The 23,083-nt window shown below is 36.4% G+C and overlaps 2 protein-coding genes across 2 annotated transcripts; one reads left to right on the forward strand and one right to left on the reverse strand.

Annotated features, from left to right (window-relative positions):
• Positions 256 to 9,731, reverse strand: LOC18787933. The gene is made up of 7 exons (XM_020558676.1): positions 9,372 to 9,731; positions 7,194 to 7,679; positions 6,967 to 7,110; positions 6,152 to 6,244; positions 4,057 to 4,104; positions 3,527 to 3,948; positions 256 to 1,035 (listed from the first exon to the last, which is right to left on the reverse strand). The coding sequence occupies exons 1-7, from the start codon at positions 9,682 to 9,684 to the stop codon at positions 427 to 429; spliced, it is 2,115 nt and encodes a 704-aa protein (XP_020414265.1). The 5' UTR covers positions 9,685 to 9,731; the 3' UTR covers positions 256 to 426.
• On the forward strand, positions 20,051 to 22,390 carry LOC109947335. The gene is made up of 3 exons (XM_020557280.1): positions 20,051 to 20,221; positions 20,363 to 20,776; positions 20,900 to 22,390. Exons 1-3 carry the CDS (start codon positions 20,051 to 20,053, stop codon positions 22,388 to 22,390), a joined length of 2,076 nt encoding a protein of 691 aa, XP_020412869.1.

A 23,083-nucleotide genomic window follows, 5' to 3' on the forward strand; every position in this document is an offset into this window, starting at 1 on the left:
TAGATGGAGGTGGACATGTACATATAAAGCACATTACCTCTTCTTCGTTGGTCGATGTGGGATATTACATTGTTGTAACGAGCAGAGCCCAAAACAAAGTCAAAAGCTTAACTTCACCAAGAATCACAACATATTATCAGGGATATGGGGAGGGTAGGTGAAGGGAGCGAAGCAAAAGCTTATCCAACAATTATAAAAGTTTATCCAACAATTATATCTGAATTCACAAGAACAAATAAAATAGATATTGAACTTTCAGTTTTATTATGGGATGCCAAACACATACATGGCATGGACAATGCATACAAGCTTCTTAGAAGTTTACAACATTACGAAAGTTATACATTACCACTTACACGTACCATCAAGAAGTTAAGTCCATGATTGCACTTTCCTATCAAATATTCCACTCCCAAGTAGAAGGATTTATGCCCTTGATTTCACTTTTCTGTCAAATATTCCTCGTCCATAAGTAGAAATGTACATCTCAACTAGAAGAGGAAATTGCATCCAAATAAATAAGGTGACTGGAACACTAGCAAGGAAAATCATTGGAATAACAATCCACGACTGTTCATGGATCATAATGAAAAGGGCGGAAGAAAAGGCAACCATCATGGTGGCAATAGAGATGAATAAGGTGGAAAGGCCTATTATCATCTTTGTTGGTAAGGATTTAAGGAAATCATCTTCCGCATAACGTGATGTAAGGATTCCCAAAAACATCAACACCGAAGTTGTGGAAGAAAAGAGGGATATAGCATCTGAAACTATAAAAGCTGTAAACAACTTTTTATGCAGGAATATTGGGAAGCCTGTTTGTCCACTGTTTCCACCGGGAATTGTGAATGCTGCAGCAAACATGATGGTAATAATGAGAGCACCTACAACTGTACATGAAGATGCAGTTCCTTTCATCCATCTTTCTCCTTCCTTCGCCAATTCCTTGTGGTTTTTTGTAAACAGCTCACGCGGCTTCATACCGTCGCAATTATTAGATTCTTTAATCTGGGGTATTCCAATATCCTCGACCTCCTACATTTTTGTTGAAAAAAAATATTCATATGAGTAAAAGATTATTACTCTATTTTTCAAATAATCCAAACCATTGGAGAGCATGTTGACCGTAAAGTAAGTTGAATAAGACATCTTATGGCCGACCTTTATTCCAATTTTTCTTTTCTTTCTGCACTTGAAGTTTCTATTATAAGGTTATAGTTTAACTCGTGCTATTTTGCTCTAGTTTTTGATAAGAAAATGCGTTTGATGCATTAGTTTTCAATATTGGAATGAATAAATTACTAAATGTAATTGTACTGACCGCCTTTTTAGAGCATTCACAATGGACTTCCTAAATGACATTCTTGCACAAATTTTAGGGAGGAATTGGAAAAATAAAACTCCAACCATGCTCCCTTTATCCACTTTCTAAAATAGAGAGACTTCTAAGAGCTCTTTGAAATTGGTACTTAGGTGACGAGGGGTAAATTTAAAGGATATTCAATCAAGAACACAACAACCTTCACACACTCTAGACCTTGGCCAAATACTCTTATGACTAGTCAACTGTTAGATATGAATTATATCAAACAATAACATACACAGAGCATACCAAGATGTACCTGCAGGCCTAGAGAATTAGTAGTGACAACCTAGGCACTCAGAAGGACCCATCAATCTAGGCATCCCCTGTGCTAGCAACAACTATGGTGAAAGTGTGTGAAGACAGCATAATCAAGCAAACACCAAACAGCAGAAAAAGATGACTAGTCAACCGCACAAATTCAGATGACTAGTCAACTATCAAGAACACAAACCCAGAAAATTTACAGAGATGGAAACCAGAAACTGTTCACCCAGAAACCCACCATTAGGAAAAACTGGGGGTCATCAACCGACCAGCCAATCCACTAAGCAAAAAAGATTCTTACAAAGAACACTAGCAAGCTCAAGAAATTCCTAGGTCTATTTAGGAAGATGAGCTATACCTCCTTTGTGCAATCTTCTTCTCTAACTTAGCAAAGCTTGAAGCTCAGTTCTTCATGGCAATGGCAGCTCCTTCTCCAGCTCTTTCATCCCATGGCACTAGCTTGCAAGCTCTAACTCAGACAGAAATGAAATTTGGATTCATGGAGAAAATGACAAATTTCTTCAAGAAACCATACTCTTGAAGAAATCAATCTTGAATCTGACCTAGATGTATATAATAGAGTGTTTGATCTAGCAAGATGAAGTTTTCATATTTCAAATGCAGTTTTTAAAAAGAAACAATTTGGAAAACTCAAAGATGAAAAATATGAAGGTTACTCATGAGGAAGAAGAAGCGAAAGTTTGCTATGAAACTTTCCAAAACCTATCCCCCAAAAGTAACGGCTCCAAAAGAGGAAATTGATAGCCTTTAAAGACAAAAATTCCCTTAGGTCAGAATACCCACATGGCAGCAGAGAGAGAAAGGAGAATAGGACAAAAAGATTTGTTATCCAGCTGGAAATCCTACAGAGTAAGGATGACTAGTCATACGAGAAACAGATGACTAGTCATCATTTTATAAAAACAGTTTTAATGCCATGATATGCAATGCATACTTACCTTTGTCAAATTGCTTGAATCTCCATAGGATAGTTGTTAGTTAAGAACACCTAGAGAAGCTATTCTTTATCTAAGCTTGAGCTTGATAAATAACAATAGAAATCCTATTACAAAGTTATCAAGGGAAGCCAAAAGAAAAACCCAAAATGCATACATTAACACTCTTAAATATGAGGAGAGAGAAAGGACTCATAGTGGCTTCCTATAATTTAATGCTGCGTTATTTTATGAATATTTTAAACTTTTAATTAATGCTAACTATTTTTTATGTTAATTTTTTTTTATAGAGATAAACCAATTAAGAAATAATTATAGCATTTATGACTCCCTAAACTAGAGAGTATAATTGGAGTTAAAATTTTTATAGAGAGCTTAAATAACTTTTATATGTGTTTAGATAAATTTTAACTAAAAAATAAAGAGCATGATTGTAGATGCTCTTACACTTTTTCTAACGAAAACTTGATCTCCACTCAATACATGAAATGACTCATTTCAGCCCAAACAATTTATTTTCATTTATGTTACAATTTGTATAAGTTGAAAAAAAGTATAAATTATCTAAGATTTTCTTTAATTTTTTAAAGACAGTATCCGTCTATTTGCAGATGCAATGTAATGCAAATACACAGTATCGGTCTATTTGTTTTACAACAAATAATTTATGAAAAGTCATATTCAGGATGGAAAAGAAAAACAAAATGTTCACAGTATATATACATATGACATGTAATGTTAGATGCCTTAGTGATTTATTATTTTAGCAGAATGACCTCCTTTGAGCTGTAATTGAGTGCGCCCACGGCCGTTTTAGGGTTTAGGGTCTTTAGAAACAAAAATGGGTCTTTAGAAGGGCATATATATAGGAAAGCTAATTCACAAGAGAGATAGGAAAAAAGAAACAAAAAACTCTGAATTATATAGAACATGTTCTGACCTTAAACCATTGCACTTCTCTCTGCATTTGCAAAGCTGCACCTGAGATATTATCGAGCTTCGCCAATGAGGATAGCATCCCGGCCACATGTAGCAAGCAATTGTCATACGTATCTGCCAAAGTTGCAATGAATGTTCTTTTTCTTTTATCGAATCTGTAAATGAGGCTATAAATTTTTTCTTGCCGACATTCTGTTGCATACATAAGGGGGTTCCTTCCCATTTCATTAGTTCTCCACACGATATCTGGTCTTGCTTGCAATACACTGTCAGTAAACTCAAACATCCCTTGCTCGATAGCTGTGAAAATTGCTGGAAGTAGAAAATCATGCCCATGTCGATGTTTTATCACTTCACACATGTGATGTAGGAGTTCAAGTGATTGAATGTGGGCCTGTTTTATTTCGCGTATGCGGTTGATTCCTAGGTTGGCATTGAAAAAAACATGTCATACCACTAATTCATGAAAAAATTTATTGATAAAACAATTAATGGAGAACAAAGGAAAGATGAAAAAAAAATGTAGCATACCCAAAACTTCAAGGAGATATGATTTCAAACCTTGCAAGAAACCTACCACTGCAATGGAAATTCAAAATCTAAATATAAGATGGGTAAAGCTGTATGTATCTCTGTTAATTAGATGATGAGAAATTGTGTAAAAGGGAAGAAGTATTAGCTAACTTGAAAAGTTCCATAAAATGGGAGCAAGGAATATTTAGATACATACATGGTATAATGAATACGATTAATCAACTCCTAATTTTACACCATAGCAACGTGCAAATAGTAATTTTTGGATCAACTAGTGATTCAAAATGAAAAGGGGCTATATACGCCCCATTAATTGCAATAACAAAATTTACACCACGAAAAATATTCACCGCTCTTCTTTCATGCTCAAATTTCTCACCCAAATTTCTCCTGGAAGTCTAAGGAGCAAAGCAGAAACCACTCTTACTAGAAACCAAAGGCTAAAGAGCAAAATAGAAAGGGTATTATGTATGTCTGAAGATAATAAACCATGGGACGGGCAGGTAGATTGAGCTTGTGAGGGTTCCTATGCAGCTTGTTGCCGTGAGTTGGTTCTCCTTGAGCGGGTTGGCGAGCGTCGGTCGTTGCGTTCATAATGCAAATGTTCAAGAACTTGAGCTCCTTGCGAGCCAAACCTAGAGTGGATACTTCTTTATGGGCCTAAACGAGTGTGGACATCGAATTGTGGGCCCAGCCTTTCGTGCACGTTGGTCTTGGACCTAACCTCAAACAGATCGTCGATCGACTTCGAGTATGGCTTGCAGATGTCTATGTCTCGGCTAGGTGTTGAACATCACATTCTCGTTCTCTTGTTTGTCCATATCAACTAGCCTGGGACCTCTCGAACTGTGCTCTAGTATGCCCTTGCGTTCTTCTCTCCTCATCCTGGGGTCCAAGGTCAAGGCCTCGAATCAAGTTGATCTGTCTGAAGATCTAGTCAACCAAATTGTTTTGGTCATCGACTTTTTGTGTGAGTTGAACAATTCGTAAGTTCAGGTCCACCTAATTACGTGGATTGGGAAGAAAGAAGTGCGTAGAGCCCAAAAGCACATGGGTATGTACGTCAAGTGTGACGGCAAGGGAGGGAATGCAAGGATTTGTTCCAAAACGAAGGTATGACCCACTGCAAGAGGGGCAAGAGGCAGGTTCAGTCGGCACCACTTGAGGTTATAGAGCTGTTTCCATCATGAAACCTCGGGATGGATGGTTTGGGCCTATCTCAGATTGCGTCGTCGTGGCGACCTTTCTCCTCGTATGTTTGCTTCCAACCCTGACTGTTTGGAACGCTTCAGTTGAGGGAATAAAGTATGGAAACTGTTTTGGAGCACGCATTGAGTATAACTCATGCTCTCAATGAAAGCACCAATTTGTGGGAGTGATTTTCCTCCCTAGAGAATATTTGTCTCGTGATCCATTCTTCCTCTTCGTTCGTCTTTCTCCATGCAAAATAACACGGAGTGAATAGACCACACTCGGGGTGCATTGGCCAAAGCCCCTCCGATGCCTAAGTCAATTAAATGATTATGAGAAGAATGCAGAAATAATTGAAAAATGTAGGTCTTTTCTTATGGGGAGAACCGGGTGGTCGGAGCCTTGTGTGAAGGCCAAAGGCTTGTGAGAGAGAGGGAGAGAGTGGATGCAGCAAGAAGGGTGAGAGAGAATTTTTGCAGAGTTTTAGACGTACCTTGTGTCTTGTGCATGGCCACATATTTATAGAGGCCTTGGTGGCTAGAGTTTTGGAAGAATAATCCCTCACATGGAAAAGAATTATTTTTCCTTAATTTGGAGAGATTGAACCATTTAGGGATTTGATTCTTTATGAAACTAATTATTTCACCTAGGATCTTCAAATATTTGCTTCCACACACCTAAATATTATAATTATTGTCTCGACACATATTAGTACAAATTGGTTTCCTTCCATTGCCTTCACAACTATGCAATGACAGATTCTTATTTGCTCATGAACATTAGTTATTCTTCAGTATTCTTATCAGATAAAACAAACGTAGAATTACAAAGTGCGAAGAGTTCGATAACATAAGAAGAAATTATTTAAATTTTACCAGATAAAACCATAATTGCAACATACCTGACCAAGTGATCTTCGTTGGATTACTTTTTTCATTTCCCTCATTTCGAACACTTATACGGATATCACTGATGGCACGCTCTATGTGTATACCTTTCAAAAAAAATGACAGTAATTAACCTCAATCAATATATTTCGAATTATTATTTCTATTACAGTTATGGATATCTCGTCATAATTGATTTGCACATATATGTCAACTTTTTCCATGTCCCCTCATGTTCCTATGTTAATAATCTGTCACATGTCCTCTTAGATAACAGAGTGAAAATACCTTTGACTCTTAATTGAAAATAGAATATTAAAAAGAAAAGAACAGTTCTGATCCTTCATCTTCTTCCTTTGCCTTCCCAAACCTCGCAGCCAACAGACCCACCACCGCTGAACCCCTCCCAATTCTTTGAGATGAGAAGTTAAAACAATAATTAAAAAAACCAAATCAGCATTTCCACATCTCTCCGATAAAGTCACTGAAGTTGTCATTTCTTAGCCAGTAAGATCAATAACTATTATTTTGAAGTTTCAAGGCTCAAATTCAAAAGCGCAGTCAATTTTGAAGTCTTAGGTTCAATACAGTCAATGTAACATTGAAAACCACATCAATTAAAATTATTTAATATATATATATTTTTATGATTTATTCCAATATTTATTTTTCTAATTGTCTTAATTAAAATACACTTCATTGATTTAATTGATATGGTATATAATATGGACATGCCACATCATGTGGTATAGAAATATGGGATAAAAATGTGGTAAGTGTAGCATTACTCAATTGTAATTGTAAGAGGAAAGAGAATGTGGATACTAACAATTATAGATCCATCGTTGCCAGAATTTGAGGCGTGTTCCACTCAGGAATGCAGAAGGCATAAATCCTTGCATCGGAAATTTCCCATATTGGTCTTTAGTAAAGACCAATTGTGGGCAACACTGAATTAATTCCCGAGCAATATCTGTAGTAGAGAAAAACAAGTTTTTATAATTAAGGAGAAAAAAGGAGTAATCAATTTCATTGTTAAAATATTAAAACTCTTACCAAATTTCATGCCAATAATAAAGTAGCGAAGAAGTGTAGCGCCGTATGGTCCTTTCTCTGGCATTAGATCTTGGAGGGGAGTGACGGAGTAAAGATAATCAACGACATCCCAATGTTCATTGATAGAAGCGTGGAGAATTGGAGTCTTATTGTCCTCCTCAGTGGGAATACTAAGTATTTTCTTGCTCTTTCTAACCATGCATTCAACCATTTTTATATTTCCTCTCTGTGCGGCAAGAGCAAGAGCTGTCCAACCCTCATTATCTTTTAATTCCAAGTCTTCCTCTGACATCAACTGCACCAACTCTTCCACAATATGCTCGTGCTCTAATTCTGTTGCCATGTGAAGAGCTGTGTTGTTGGTAGAAGGAATTGTTGCTCTTATTGCATTGGGATGTAAGGTAAGACATTCCTTTGCTTTATTCCAATCCCCACTCAACACAGCATCGAACAGCGGGTTATACTGATTGTAGTCATTGTAATATGCTGCGCAAAGTTTGGTTAATTAATTTATTAATGATTTCAGAAAACATAATCCATTTATTTTTTGTGTTAATAATTGAATGAATTGTAGCTCTTTTTTGTGTAAACGAATCATATCTATTATTTATTAGTTTTTTTTTTTGGCTATCATTCCCAACAATTTGATCCAAGGAATAAAAAAAAAACAAGTTTATCATATGCGAAATGGCCCTACAAAGTGTCTCTCAATAATGTGATTGGAGGGATATACCTCAATTGAAGGGGATGGCTGAAGTTAAAACTTCCACTCTTTTCTTTATTTTTTATTTTATTTTTTATTTATAGTAAAACCTCCACTCTTTGCAGCACGTTTGTTACATTAATACATGACTAGCCTCTTGGCACATTCTCATGCATGTGCCAATTGGTTTTCTTTTTTCTTTTTTCTTTTATTTTTAGAATTAAGAAAAAATAACATAGGTAGTTATCTATATATATAAAGCAAAAGGCAGAGAATGGTGAAACATTCAAAATACCAAAAAATGCCCTTTGTTAATTCAAACGTTAAAAATTAAAAATATTAATTAAATGAGGATAATATGGTAAATTCACACATTTTCATATTAAAAAAATTAAAATTGAAAGAAAAATCAGATAATGAATCCTATTTTTATGGAACACAACTATCCATTATCTTTTTTAATTCTAAAATAAATTTAATTTTTTTTTTAAAAAAAGCCTCTCGCAGGCGCGAAAGCGTGTGCGAATAAACTAGTGTTCCATAAAAGGAGGACCTATTATCTGAATTGGTTTTTATTTTTATTTATTTTAATATTAAAAAATGTGAATTTACCATATTATCCTCATTTAATTAATAATTTTAATTCTTAATGTTTGAATAAACTAAGGGCATTTTCTGGCATTTTGAATGTTTCACCATTCTCTACCTTTTGCTTTATATATATAGCTAGATAGATTACGATATGAAGTATACTTTGTTTTCCCTCCCTCATGAATTATATATATTGTGTCAATCTACCCCAAAACTTTTATTTCAACCGAATTTTCCCATAAAATATACAAAACTGGTTGAGTTACCCAACTGTAATTCCTACCAATTACATCGACTATGTCGTCAATTAAAGTAACTCATGCTCATTTGACCTCATATTCTTTACAAAAGGTGGCACTAACTGTCATTTTGAAAGTGAGGTGTTTAGTAATAGACTCACTTTTGAAGACTTTCAAGGCAACTTTTTTTGTAAAGAATATGGCGTGAGATGAGCATTTGTTTTGCCTGACATCTTGAATGGAATTGCTCAGAATATGAGCATGAGTTATAAATTGGGTACTTTTGTGATTCATGGAAAATTAACTATTTAAAAATAAATAAATAAAGCCAAGAGGGTAAATTGACACCGTTAGATTTAATTTTCATATTGTTACACATGTAACTTGTATATGAGGATGTATATTTCTTTTCGGATACAGTAAGTCTTGGGATACTAAAATGTAAAAGAACAAAACGTAAACTGATCAGTCCTTACTTCCATGCTAATATAAGAACAAAAATAGTGGTGTTGTGGTTAATCAATTAAATGTTTAGCGTGTAATTTGGTTATATAATATATATATATATATATATATTTCTGGTTTAAGTCGAATATTTACTTCTCACAGATTTATTGAGGTTCAAGATTTGAACTGGGGACTTACTTGGCTTCGGCTTGAACTTTTCTGCCAAAGTATCCCAAGCACGTTTGGCTAAAGTGGTGTTCCTAATGAGGGAAAAAGCTTCCTCCCCGCACGAAATTTGGATTGTATGTAAAGCCTTGGCATTCTTCTTCCTCCAAGCCTTGAACTTATCATCAGCTTCTTCTTCTTCGTCGTCGTCATATTCTTCTTCCTCCACCACTACATCATCCCAAAGGTCTTGAGCCAACAAGTAAGTTTTAACCAATACACTCCAATCCACATAGTTACTGCTATCAAGAACTTCCACAACAACTGCACCTGCGGGGACGGCCATTCTTAGATGGATCTGACCAAGGGCTTACTTAGGAGAGGCGGCTTTGCAATTTCTGTTTTATTTACTATACCCAATTGAGTGAAGAACCACTTGTTAAAGCAATGGGGTTCCGCGAAGGGTGAGGATTATGTGATTTTCCATTTGCTCGCAATCTGCACCACATATATATTATATGTACTGTATACACACACTCATAAAAGAGTTTTTTAATTGGGATAGGCCCTACTGGCTATTGCCACCAGCACTGATGGTAAACCCAAAAACGTGTCTATTAAGAACTTCCACAACAACTGCACCTGCGGAGACAGCGCTTGTTGCCGTTCTTAGATGGATCCGACCAAGGGCATACTTAAGAGAGGCTTTGCAATTTTTGTTTTATTTACTATACCCAATTGAGTGAAGAATCACTTGTTAAAGCTATCAGCTATGGGGTTCCGCGAAGGCTGAGGAATTATGTAATTTACCATTTCCATTCGTTGACGTAATTAAACAAATACTTTGCAGACATAAGAAAATTTGTAATGAAGTTGGCCATGTGCACAGTGCACGCACAATTCAACAAAGAGTAATTTATATTGACACCCTTAAGGTTTTTATATAACTCCTTCAGATCATGAAAATTACACAAACACCCTTTTAAGTTTCAAAACTTCATAAACAGCAAAAACACTCTTATGCAAATAGTAATATAGTCTTGGTATTAGAATACGGTTGAATACCACACTTTATTGCCAAAGGGGTCTAGTGGAGTGAGTTGTCAAAAAATAATAATTTCTATCCTAGTGGAATAATGACCTTAATTTGTTGACTAATAGTCTGAGGTTCAAACTCCCCTTACATCACTCAAAAGTAATTAGATAATCAAATTGAGGGCACAATTTCCTGACTATCCAATTAAGACAATTCATTTTGATAATGCTGGTGAGTTTTCATCTCAAGCATTTGATGATTATTGCATGTCCATTGGCATTGGTGTTGAACATCCGGTTGCACGTATGCATACTCAAAATGGATTAGCAGAGTCCTTTATCAAACGCCTTCAAATGATTGCTCGGCCTTTACTTTTAAGGTCAAAATTACCTACTTCTACTTGGGGACATGCTATATTGCATGCTGCATCTTTGGTTCGCATCTGACCAACTGCTTGTCATCAATATTCTCCATTACAACTTGTTTTGGGCCAACAACCTAATATTTCTCATTTAAAATTTTTTGGTTGTGCTGCTTATGTTCTCATTTCTCCATCACAACGAACTAAGACGGGCCCTCAAAGACATCTTGGGATTTACATTGGATTTGATTCTCCATCCATAATTAGATATCTTGAACCCCTGATTGGTGATATGTTTATAGCACACTTTACAGATTGCCATTTTTATGAGACAATTTTCCAGTCGTTAGGGGGAGAAAAGGTGCCGCTTCCTTAAGAACGGTGTAAAATTACATGGAATGCATCATATTTGTCTCATCTGGATCCGCATACAAATCAAAGTGAACGTGAAGTCCAAAGGATCATCCATTTGCAAAGTATAGCAAATCAATTACTGGATGTCTTTATTGACATAAAGAAAATAACAAAATCTCATATACTGGTTGTAAATACTCCAGCATGGATTGATGTCGCTGAAGGTTAATATGATAGTATATTAAAGGCACACTTGAAGTGTGGTCATTTTGTTGGTGCTAAAGATAAAAATCCTCGAAAGAAAAGGATACAAGAAGTGCCTATTCTAGAAGAAGATAAAAATCCAAAACAAATTAGTACTTTTGATAAGCCAAAAACTGAGCAGTTTAAAATTGATGAAGATATAGCCCCTGTAGAGGCACATACACTAGAAGAAGTACATACATCAGAAGAGATCTCTTTGAATTATATGAGTACAAGATAAAGCTGGGATAGAAAGAAAACTATTGTTGATGATGTCTTTGCATACGTGGTTGCTATAGAAATTATAAAAGATAATGAGGATCTTGAACAAAAAACCGTTCAGGAATGTCGACATAGAGAGGATTTGCCAAAATGGAAAGATGCGATCAAAGCAGAATTAAACTCCTTGGAAAATCGTAAAGTATTCGGACCAATAGTCTGAACACCTAAAGGTGTGAAACCGGTTGGATAAAAATGGGTGCTTGTAAGGAAACGTAATGAGAAAAATGAAATTTTAAGATACAAAGCATGACTTGTAGCACAAGGTTTCGCGCAGAGACCTGAAAATCGATTTTGAGGAGACATATTCCCCTGTGATAGATGCAATCACATTATGTTTCTTGATTAGTTTGGTTGTCACAGAAAGACTTGATATGAAACTTATGGATGTAGTTACTGCATACCCATACGGATCACTTGAGAATGATATCTATATGAAAATCCCCAAAGCATTTAAATTACCTGAAGCAAATGATCCAAAATATAATGATATGTATTCAATTAAGTTATAACGATCCTTGTATGGATTAAAGCAATCTGGAAGAATGTGGTATAACTGCCTTAGTGAATATCTTATACAAGAAGGATATGTAAACAAATTCAATTTGTCCATGCGTTTTTATTGAAAGATCTGGAAGTGGATGTGCTATTGTTGTAGTATATGTGGATGATTTAAACCTTGTTGGAACTCATGAAGAGCTTACAAAGACTGCTGCTTATTTAATGAAGGAATTTGAAATGAAAAATCTTGAGAAGACTAAATTTCATCTCTGTCTGCAGATCGAGCATTTACCAACTGGAATCTTTATCCATCAATCAACATATATAGAAAAAGTTTTAAAACGATTTTATATGGATAAAGCCCATCCATTAAGTAGCCCCATGGTTGTTCGATCACTTGATGTAAAACAAGATCCTTTTTGCCCACGAGAAGAGAGTGAAGAATTACTTGGTCCTGACGTACCATACCTTAGTGCAATTGGAGCTTTAATGTATCTTGCAAATTGTACACGGCCTCATATAGCTTTTTTTGTCAACTTATTAGCAAGGTATAACTCTGCACCAACTAAGAGACATTGGAATGGTGTTAAACATATACTATGGTATCTTCGTGGAACAACTGATATGGGTTTATTTTATTCAAAAGGGTCAAAATCCCAAATAGTTGGTTATGCTGATGCTGGTTATCTTTCTGATCCACACATAGCTAGATCACAAACAGGGTATGTGTTCACTTGTGGTGGTGCTGCTATGTCATGGCAGTTTGTAAAGCAAACATTAGCCGTCACTTCTTCAAACCATTCTGAAATATTAGCATTGCATGAAGCAAGCCGGGAATGTATATGGCTGAGATTTATGATACAACATATTCGAGAAACAAGTGGGTTGTCTTCAATGAAAGATTCTCCTACATTACTATATAAAGATAATGCTGCTTGTATTGCTCAAATCACAAATGGATACACCAAAGGTGACAGAACCAAGCACATTTCCCCAAAAATTTTCTACAAGCATGAACTTCAGAATTATGGTGACATAGATGTTCAACAAATACAATTCAACAACAACTTTGCAGATTTATTCAATAAAGCACTATCAACTACAACATTCAGAAAGATGGTAAACAATATTAGAATGCGTCAACTCAAGGATCTTTTGCCAGCATCAAGGGGAGCGTGTCATAATTGAGACCTTCACACTGTACTCTTTTTCTTTCGTTATAGTTTTTATCCCATTGGTTTTTTCCAGGCAAGATTTTAATGAGGCTGTGTCACACGTTCTATATTACACATGGATATGTATTCTTTTCCCTTCGGCTATGTGTTGTCCCACCAGGTTTTATTGGCAAGGTTTTAACGAGGCATACTCCATGCATGGTGGACATCCAAGGGGGAGTGTTATAACCTCAAAGGTTATAGATGCCCACCATAAGTCCATTGTAATTCCTTCATTATACCCATCATTGTACCTATCATTATAGGGTTGTAACATATACACTAAATACCATATTTATCATTGGTTTTTATGTTTTGTAACCCACTACTTAAGGGTGGTAAATGGTGATGTATTTCCTATGCCTATAAATAGTAGGCACTGAAGATGAATAAGACACTTGAGTATTGAGTTATTGAGCACTACTGTTACCTTTCATATATTTCTTCTATTCACTTTTACAACACAATTCACATAGTTATGTTTGTTAAGAACTTCCACAACAATGGCACACATCATTCAAAGAGACTAAATGTACTATACAAGTCTTCAAAAAATTAAAAATCATAATGCAAGAATAATAATGGTATTTCACACATCATTTAAATTTAAAAATATTACAGCGGGCCCTTTTGGAATTTTTCTTCAATTTAAAGGTTTATGTGTAAATTCAATGCAAGAAATAAGTTTTATTATAATTATTTTTTTAGACTGATATATTGTAAATGTTGAAATATATTAGGGGACACACGTAGAACCACACTTTTTAACACACCATTTAAATTACCGAAGTAAGTAAATTTCAACGATTAAAATTGCATTTGTTTAATGGGCAACCCTTTTCTTTCACACATCATTCGAATTTAAAAATAAACATTGGGGACAACCAAGCAGCCCAACTTTTTGGTTATTATTGCTGTAAAATTGCTAATAATATTTTGAAATATAACGATTTCAAACAGTGAAGGAAATATAGATTAATAAGCATTTTCCCAGTCTTTGTTTAATAAATTCAATGAATTAGACTTGGAGTAAAGAATGAATTATTAAAGTAGTTGGGGTTGTTAATTGTCAGTCTTTGTTTAATAAGCATTTTGTCTAAGTCTTTGTTCACATGTGGATATCAGAAATCTCAGCAAAGATTTTTCGTAACAAAACATATTTTTAAAATCCGAATTGATACACAATACTCAAAAAGTACTTGACGCAAAAAGCAAACAAAAGACTGAAATTTGAAATTATTAAGGTATAATTGTTGATGATGGAAGGTATTAGGTAAGGTCCAGCAAAATAAAATTTTGAAATTATTAACGTATAATTGTTGATGATGGTAGGTATTACAATTATGCAGGAATCATTGTTGATGATGGTAGGTATTAGGTAAGGTCCAATAAAATAAAAGGATTCGTTAATTTATAGGACTAACTCGTCAAACCATGGCCAATGTGTAGTTGTTTAATAGAAACTTGTTAAACTAATAATATCTCCAAAAGCCTGAGGACAAAACCGAGTATGTAGTTATTTGCATCATAATTTCGTTAAAAACATATCCGTGTGAGCGCGTTGATGTTTGTGTAAATGGTTGGGACGTGTTAGATAAATGCAAAACCGAGAGACATTTGACAGAATTATTGTCTTGTATTTATTAAAGAAATTGTTACCAGGGAGTTACAGCACTTGGATCTGGGTTTTGGAAATAGTCCGATGCGGCAATGGTGAGGTTGAAGGCGGTGGTGGATTAAGAACATCTATAATTATGCTCGTTATTTTGTAGTTGAAATTTAGCTACAAACACTAGAAACTTATTGAATTAGTTTAGTTTTGATTTGGTTTGGGGACTGTAGATCCGCTCCCATCTCTATATCTTTACTCCATTAGTAAAATTGGTTGTATTTGACACACACACACACACAAAATGGTCATTATCCAATCCAGCTTTTATTGAACAATAATGTAAGGGACACATTATTTGAGTCCTAATGATGAGTCACACACATGTCAACCCCAACGGGCTCTTATATATGGCTGAGGAGAATTTATCTTATAGACCAGAGGTCTCAGGTATTGTGTTTGCTTGCTCTTCTTCAGTCATTGAGCTGAGCATATTCTAGTCATCGCCTAATCGCTGTTGATCTGCTCGACACCGCCCCCACAGATTAGGTAGTTGTTTTCTGGTGCGTGATGAAAGTGATGGCATTGATTATGCCAATCCATGGTCTGCCCACGATGCCATTGTAGGAGGGGACCTCGTCGATGATCATGAACATCTGCGTGCTGATCAGTGGTGGCGAGTAGACATCGAGCTCTACCATTCCCAGAGTGATCGAGATTGCTCTATTGAGGCCAGTTAGCAACCTGGCCGACTTGTTGATCTTGGCCTCCATGCCCATCTGCTGGACTACCGAAAGTTGCAAGATATTGGTTGTACTGCCCTCGTCCACATGAATTCGCTCGATCATGGCTTGCGCGATTTGTTATGACGAGAGCATCATTGTGTGGCAGATCAAGCCCAATAAGGTCAACAAGTGGGAGATCACAGTTGCCTGCTTAATCTTCCTCTTCTTTTCCTTGCTGGTCAGCTTGGACTCCTCGGAGTCAGCCAGGATTGTGTTAATCCTTATGACCTTCTAGGAGGCTCCTAGGCTGCATCGTCATCCTGGATCTGCTGGTTAGCCTTCTTTACCACGAAATTCGTACAATGGCCCTCTCTGACCAGCTCCTTAATATGCTTTTTCCAAGCATAACACTCGTTTGTGTAATGCCCAAGCATTCCATGGCTTATCTTTTTAGCCAGGGCTTGTCTCTTCAAGGGTGACAGTCTCTTCAGCCAGTGATTGTCTTTCACTTGCGCTAGGATCTAATGTATCGCGATAGTGAACTTTGTGCAGCTCTCATCTGCTGAGGCGCAACCTCGGGATTGTGCCTTGTGCTTTCATCCACGGCTCCTACTGCTGGGCTTATCACTTCTCTGACCTGCTTCATTGGGTTGTTGTTCAGCTTTCTTAGCAAACTTCTTTGGGGCGATTTGATTGTCATCCCAAAGGGCGTAGGATTCTGCGATCGCGAAGACCTCTACTAGAGTCTGGCTGGGAGCGACAGTCACCTCGCAGTACAAGTCTTGCTCGGTTGGCAAGCATTTCTTGAAAGCAGAGGATGCGATTCGATCATCGCATCCTACAATGTTGGCTTTACAACTCAAGTAGAAGAGTAAAGGATTTCAACGTAAAGTAGTGTGGTTGGAGTGCATTGGTGAATTAGGAATCAGGCTTTTTCTTTTCAACCATTCTTTGAGTACTTATTACATTCCTTCCTTCTCTTTTATATCTGGAGAGTATCCCATGTATACTAAAATTCCATCCCTTACGTATGCCCAAAGAAATTAAAAGAGAAAACGAAAAAAGTCCAAAGGAATCAGCATAACGAAAGAAATCATGAAAACTTGGAGGAGTAGTGATTCTTGCTCCATAAACCTCTAATATTATCGTGTGTTAATTAATAACTAAATGTAATACCCCATCCCAATGGTCACATCTGAAAGCCAAAGCGCATTTGTTCCAAAGAGACAAATATTAGATAATGTCATTCTAGCCTTTGAAACAATCCATGCCATGAGAAGTAGAAGGGGGGAAAAATTCCAAAGATTGCATTGAAGTTAGACATGGCAAAAGCATATGATAGGGTTGATTGGAATTTCATTTGTAAAATGAGGGATAAATTGGGTTTCCTTGGGGATTTTATTAAGCTGGTCTTTGAGTGTATTTCTACTGTTTCATATTCATTGATAAGGCATGGAGCTGTTGAAGGTAATATTATCCCACAAAGGGGGATTAGACAAGGAGATCCCTTATCTCCCTATCTTTTCCTCATTTGTGCATAGGGTTTTTCTTCGCTTCTAAAATAGGCTGAGTTTTCTGGTGAAATAAAGGGGATTGAAGTTGCAAGGAGGCCCCCTCAAATTTCTCATTTGTTTTTTTGCAAAGCCTACTATTTCTTGAAGCAAAATCTCAGGCGTGTAGAACCCTTAAGAGGGTGTTTGAGATATGTGAGGTAGCAACGGGGCAAAAAATAAATTTGGAGAAGTCAACAATTGCTTTTAGTCCGAACACTCCTGTGCATTTAAGGAATGAGGTTTGCAGCATTCTAAAGATCCCAGTTGTTGAGTTTCATGAGAAATATTTGGGATTGCTAACAGTGATTATTGGTAGGAAAAAGAAAGATTGTTTTAACATAATAAAAGAAAGATTAAGAAAGAAGCTTAATGGCTGGAAAGGGAAATTGCTTTCAAAAGCAGTAAAGGCTCTCCTTATCAAAGCGTTGGCTCACAGTATTCCAAATTATGCTATGGGAGCCTTAAAACTTCCTGTGACATTTTGTGCTGAGTTCAATTCAATGATCTCTAAATTTTGGTGGAAGAATTCAGAGTATTGCAAAGGTATTAGCTGAGCACAGTGGGAGCATCTGTGTTTTGCAAGGGATGAAGATGGATTGGGTTTTAGAGATCTAGAGATTTTTAACAAAGCACTTGTGGCTAAGCAATGTTGGAGACTTCTTACCAATGAGTAGTCCATGATTCAGAAGGTGTTAAAAGGTTGATATTTTCCAAATTATAATTTCTTGGCAGCTGGTAAAGGAAGAGCTTCTTCTTATGTTTGGAGATCTTTGATTTGGGGTTGTGAATTGCTCTGGAATGGGATAAGGAAGAGGATTGGAGATGGACAAGATACTCTAGTCTATGGAGATGCATGGATTCCTAGACCTAACTAATTCTTTCCGCCCTTTTCCCCCTCAAGTGCTGGATCAAGAAACTAACGTAAGTGCTTTATTTTTCCTAATGGGAATTGGAATGTTGATATACTAAATCTGTGTTTTCATGTGGAAGATGTTAAGGCCATTAGCTCTATTCTTTTGAGTGTTAATTATCACAAAGATAGATGAATTTGGCATTATATGACTAATGGAATTTATTATGTGAAAAGTGTTTATAGGCTGGAGATATCAGAAAAAATAAGGGAGTGCAGTCGGGTTGGCTCCTCTTCGGAACCAAGAATATGAAATGCTTTCTGGACAAAAGTTTGGTCCCAAGAGGTACCACAAAAACTCTTATATTTTAATTGAAGAGTTATTAAAAATTATCTTGCTTGTAAATCTAATATATGCTAAAAAGGAAAATAATCTCTGATGACTCCTGCCCCATTTATAAAAGTAGTAACCGATTTATATAGTTAAAACACCTTGAAAAAACATCCCAGCCACATGTTCAACCGACTTTGAAAATATCTTGAAGGTTCTAGGAATTGTTTAGGCTGTTTGGTGTTGCTTACTTCGCTGGGTAGACTTCACTTGAGCATTCTAGATTTTTCTAGTTTTATTTTGTGCATTATTATTTCTATGGGATTGACTTTTACTTTTCTTGGGCTAATTAATATGTTTGTGGGCTGGGGTTGATATTTTAACACTAAACTCCTTATTGCGTGTAAAGCCCTGGAAGTCTTCTTCCTCCAAGCCTCGAACTGACAAACGTTTTCTGGTTTTGGAAGTTCAGCTGTACCCTGCACTGCATCCCAAAGGCCTCTAGCCAACAAGTAATTTTTAACCAATGCACTCCAGTACTCATGGTTATCTTCGTCAAGAACCTCCACAACAATTGCGTCGGCAGGAACCACAGGTTTCACCATTCTTACTGCTATTCACATCCAGATATGAAAGCTGACCCGGCTTGCTAAGTAAATTTTTTTATATTTGTCTTGTTGAAGACAAAGTAAAATTCCCCACTAACCATTTAACCATTTAATGGTTTCCGAATTAATTTTCTTTATATGAGCATGCCACTGTTGGCAGATGATAAAATACTGTTGGGGGTTGAGTGCATTGGTGTATTAAAAATCAGGCCTTTTCTTTTCAAGCATTCTTTAAGTACTTACATTCCTTATTCTTTTTCTTTTTCTTTTATATATATCTGGAAGTACCACGCCAGTATACCAATAGGAAAAATAACAAATCAGAATCAGCTTAAGTTTTTCAATAGGAAGATTATACATTACCAATAGGGTACAAAGGTTTTACCATGGTGGCGCCTTTCACTTGTTCTTTTCGTTGCTCGATCTTTGTATGTAGCGGGCAAAGCCCAAAACAAAGTCAAACTAGTTCAAGACTTGATCCCAAATTCTTTTCTCACACGCTTATCTTCACCAAGAATCACAACATATTATCAGGGATACAAGCTTCTTAGCAGTTACAACATTACGAAAGTTTTATTATAGGATGCCAAACACATACATGGCATGGAAAATGCATACAAGCTTCTTAGAAGTTACAAACATTATGAAAATTATACATTACCACTTACACGTACCATCAAGAAGTTAAGTCCATGATTTCACTTTCCTATCAAATATTTCATTCCCAAGTAGAAGACTTTATGCCCTTGATTTCACTTTCCTGTCAAATATTCCTCATCCATAAGTAGAAACGTACATCTAAACTAGAAGGGGTACATTGTGGCATGCTCTGTGTGTATTTTTGATTGTAATTGTTCATGACTAGCAGTTGACTAGTCATAGTGTATTTGGTCAAGTCTAAAGTGTGTGAAGATTGTTGCGTTTTGTTTAAGTGTCTTAAAAGTTACCCCTCGTCACCTAAGTACCAATTTCAATTGGTATAAGAGCGTCAGCTCTTAACACAAATAGAGAGATCCTAGGATTTGTTTTGGTATTTAGTGTGCTCACTATGGAAAGGGATAGAGTTGTTGGATCTTGCAACTCCCCTCCTTACTTTGACGGAAACAACTACGCTGCATGGAGAGAAAAATTTGAGATATTCCTTGATGCTCTTGATGAGTATGCAAGTGAGTATCTCACAAAAGAGTGGGTTGCTCCAGTCAAGACTGTTGAGAGTAAAGTTGTGCCCAAGTCTAGGATGGAATGAACTGAAGCTAAGGTGTTTTCTGCACATTCAAACAAGAAGGCCAAAAATGCCTTAGTTACAGCCTTGTCTACCACACAGTTTTCACATATACAACACATCCCTAATGCTAAACAGGCTTGGGATAAACTAAGGGTGGTTCATGAAGGGGATGACCAAGTTAGAACCCTAAAACTTCAGATGGTGCTTGCACAATTTGAAGAACTTAGGATGTCTGAAACTGAGTCTATTTCTGAGTTTTATGGGAGAGTTGAGATGATCACAAATGAAGCCATGAGTCTTGGTCAACCTATTGAAGAGCTTCCTGTTGTTCAGAAAATTCTTTGTGTTCTACCATCTCGGTTTAGAGAAAAGAAAACCGCAATCATGGAGGTCCAAAACTTAAATGAAATTAAGCTTGGCAAGCTTGTAGGAAAATTGAAAACATATGAGATGGAGTTAAATATGGAAGAAAATGACACTAAAAAATCAAAAAATGTTGCACTTCAAGGAGTGCATGATACCTCTCTGAAAGGTGGTGAAAAATTCTCAGTTTTTTTAGGATGAAATGGCTTTGTTTGTCAAAAATTTAGGAGAATTCTAAAGGATAAAGGAAATTTTGCTGGAGAGGGCAGCTCTGGTAGTGAGAGACAATTTAGACCATCAACTAATTAGTCTAATGAGAGGAACAAGGATATCAAACCTTTTACTAAAGATTTTAGAAAATCAGTCAAGTGCTTCACTTGTCGAGGCATTGGGCACTATGCTGCCGACTGTGCAAATAATCAGAAAAAATACTCCAAAGGAAAGGACAAAGCCATAAAAGTGAGCTGGAGTGAGAGTGAAAGTGAAGTGTCTCAAGCGGATTCATCTTCCTCTGATAATGGTGACCAACAAGTTTCCTTTGTTGCCTTTGTACAGCTGGTGTCTGATGAATCTGATTATGAGTCAGATGACCTGTCATACGAGTCATTAGGAAGAAAATATGATTGCTTTTTCAAAGAGACATTATCCTTGAAACAACAGAGTCTCAAACTTGAGGCCAATAACCAAGATCTTCAACATGAAATTCTCATCTTAAAAGAAACCAAAAAAGAGTTGAGTGACAAATTTGAGTCTCTAGAAAAAGAAATTGTTGCACTAGTGTCAATTAGGAGTAATCTTGAAAAACAAGTTAATGTGCTTAAGGAAAGTAACATTGGTTTCCAGAACTCAAACAAACAGCTCATAGGTGAATTGAATATAGCAAAAAGTAAGGTTATATCTATGACCATTGGTGCCTCAAAAATTGACAAAATGTTGAATATGGGAAAACTTCATGGGGACAAAGGTGGTCTTGGATTTAATCATTTTGATTATAGTTCCTCTAGCTCTACCACTAAGTTTGTCAAGTCAAAAACTCCAGCCATTGCATCTCTTGATGTTCAGCAGGTAGTCAAGAAACCTGCGTTTGTTCCAACTTGTCACAGGTGTGGGTTGACTGGTCATATTCGACTAGTCTGTCATATGTACAGAAAGGGTAAGACAAGAAAATTGTCTTCAAAATCTAAAAGGTATCCCAGATCTTTGCAACATCTGGTTGATCATTTGCTAAATGAAGTAACTAAGATTGCCAAACTTGTCTCCCTTAAAATGAGTTCACCCATTGTGCCTAAGTCTACTTGGATTGCAAAAGGTCATACCAAATGTCTTGTTGTGCTAAATGCTTTTGCTGCTTTAAACACCAACTCTTGGTACTTTGATAGTGGCTGTTCCAAACATATGTCTGGTGACAAGAGTGTTTTCTCATCTCTCAGCCCTTTTGATGGAGGCATTGTGACTTTTGGTGGAGGTCATAAGTCTCAAGTTGTTGGAAAAGGTACTGTTTGTATCCCTAGATTACCCGAGCTTAAGATTGTTAGATTTGTTGAGGGTCTCACATCCAATCTCATTAGTATGAGTCAGCTGTGTGATGATGGAGTAGTAGAAGTTAGATTCTCCAAGCATGGCTGCAAAATCATCCGAAAAGGTGGCAATGAGATTGTGAGCATGGCAAGGTCTGGGGACAATTGCTATTGCATTGATGGTGTCAATGTTGCAAAAGAAGTAGTTTGCAATAAGGTTGTGAATGAAACAAGTGTCTTGTGGCATCAAAGGCTTGGACATGTGAACTTTAGAGACTTGTGATGGACATATTTTATATTATATATCTAACCTCATTCTCAGTATATTTTGGTTAATATTTTGGAAGAATTTTGATACTTTGAATTATATTTCCAATATAGGACTTTCGACTCTCTCTAGAGCAAAACATAATCAAATTGAGGAATTTTGGAGTAATTCTAGTTGGAGGACGTTCTTGAGGCACTTAGCTTGATCGTATCAAAATTTCAGATTTTTCTTCCAAGCGGTTATTTTCTGGCAATAAAATAAAGGAGCAGTGCGCGGTGCTGGAATAGTGACGTGTTGGGCTTTTATTGCGTTTTTGGAGCCCAAGATGACCTCGGATGGGTTCGTGGCCTTCTAGAGAAGTGTTCAGAACATTTTTATTTTTAAAACAAGCTATCTTGGGCCAGATTTGGAGGAGATTTGGTGCCAAAACGTGGCTGGGCAGATTTTGGGCAGATTCTCCTATTCCAATTTGGACTTTATTTCCTAGTATTATTTTATTTTAATTAGTTTCCTTGTGGGGATAGAAAAGCTGTACATTGGCAGCTAGGTTTTAAGGGGTATTTAAGCTCTTTCTTACAAGGAATTGATTACTCCCTTTTTCACTTTTGAACTTTGTTTTGTGGAGAGCAATTGCTACGGTTTTGGGTTTTCACAACTTTCAGGTGTTTTCGTTCTTTTCTTCTTAATGATATTTTCTTGGATTTCAAT

This window comes from Prunus persica, chromosome G2 (assembly GCF_000346465.2).
Source record: "Prunus persica cultivar Lovell chromosome G2, Prunus_persica_NCBIv2, whole genome shotgun sequence".
NCBI lineage: Eukaryota > Viridiplantae > Streptophyta > Magnoliopsida > Rosales > Rosaceae > Prunus > Prunus persica.

Bases quoted from the DNA above. Each gene is read 5' to 3' on its own strand.
- LOC18787933 (XM_020558676.1), bottom strand. From the start codon at position 9,684: ATGGCCGTCCCCGCAGGTGCAGTTGTTGTGGAAGTTCTTGATAGCAGT. The intron at 7,111-7,193 runs GTAAGAGTTTTA...TCTCTACTACAG, and splicing joins TATTATTGGCATGAAATTTG to ATATTGCTCGGGAATTAATT. The intron at 6,245-6,966 runs GTTAGTATCCAC...TTTTTTTGAAAG, and splicing joins GCAACGATGGATCTATAATT to GTATACACATAGAGCGTGCC.
- LOC109947335 (XM_020557280.1), top strand. From the start codon at position 20,051: ATGGAAAGGGATAGAGTTGTTGGATCTTGCAACTCCCCTCCTTACTTT. The intron at 20,222-20,362 runs GTTGTGCCCAAG...AATGCTAAACAG, and splicing joins TCAAGACTGTTGAGAGTAAA to GCTTGGGATAAACTAAGGGT. The intron at 20,777-20,899 runs GTTTTTTTAGGA...TCAACTAATTAG, and splicing joins AAGGTGGTGAAAAATTCTCA to TCTAATGAGAGGAACAAGGA.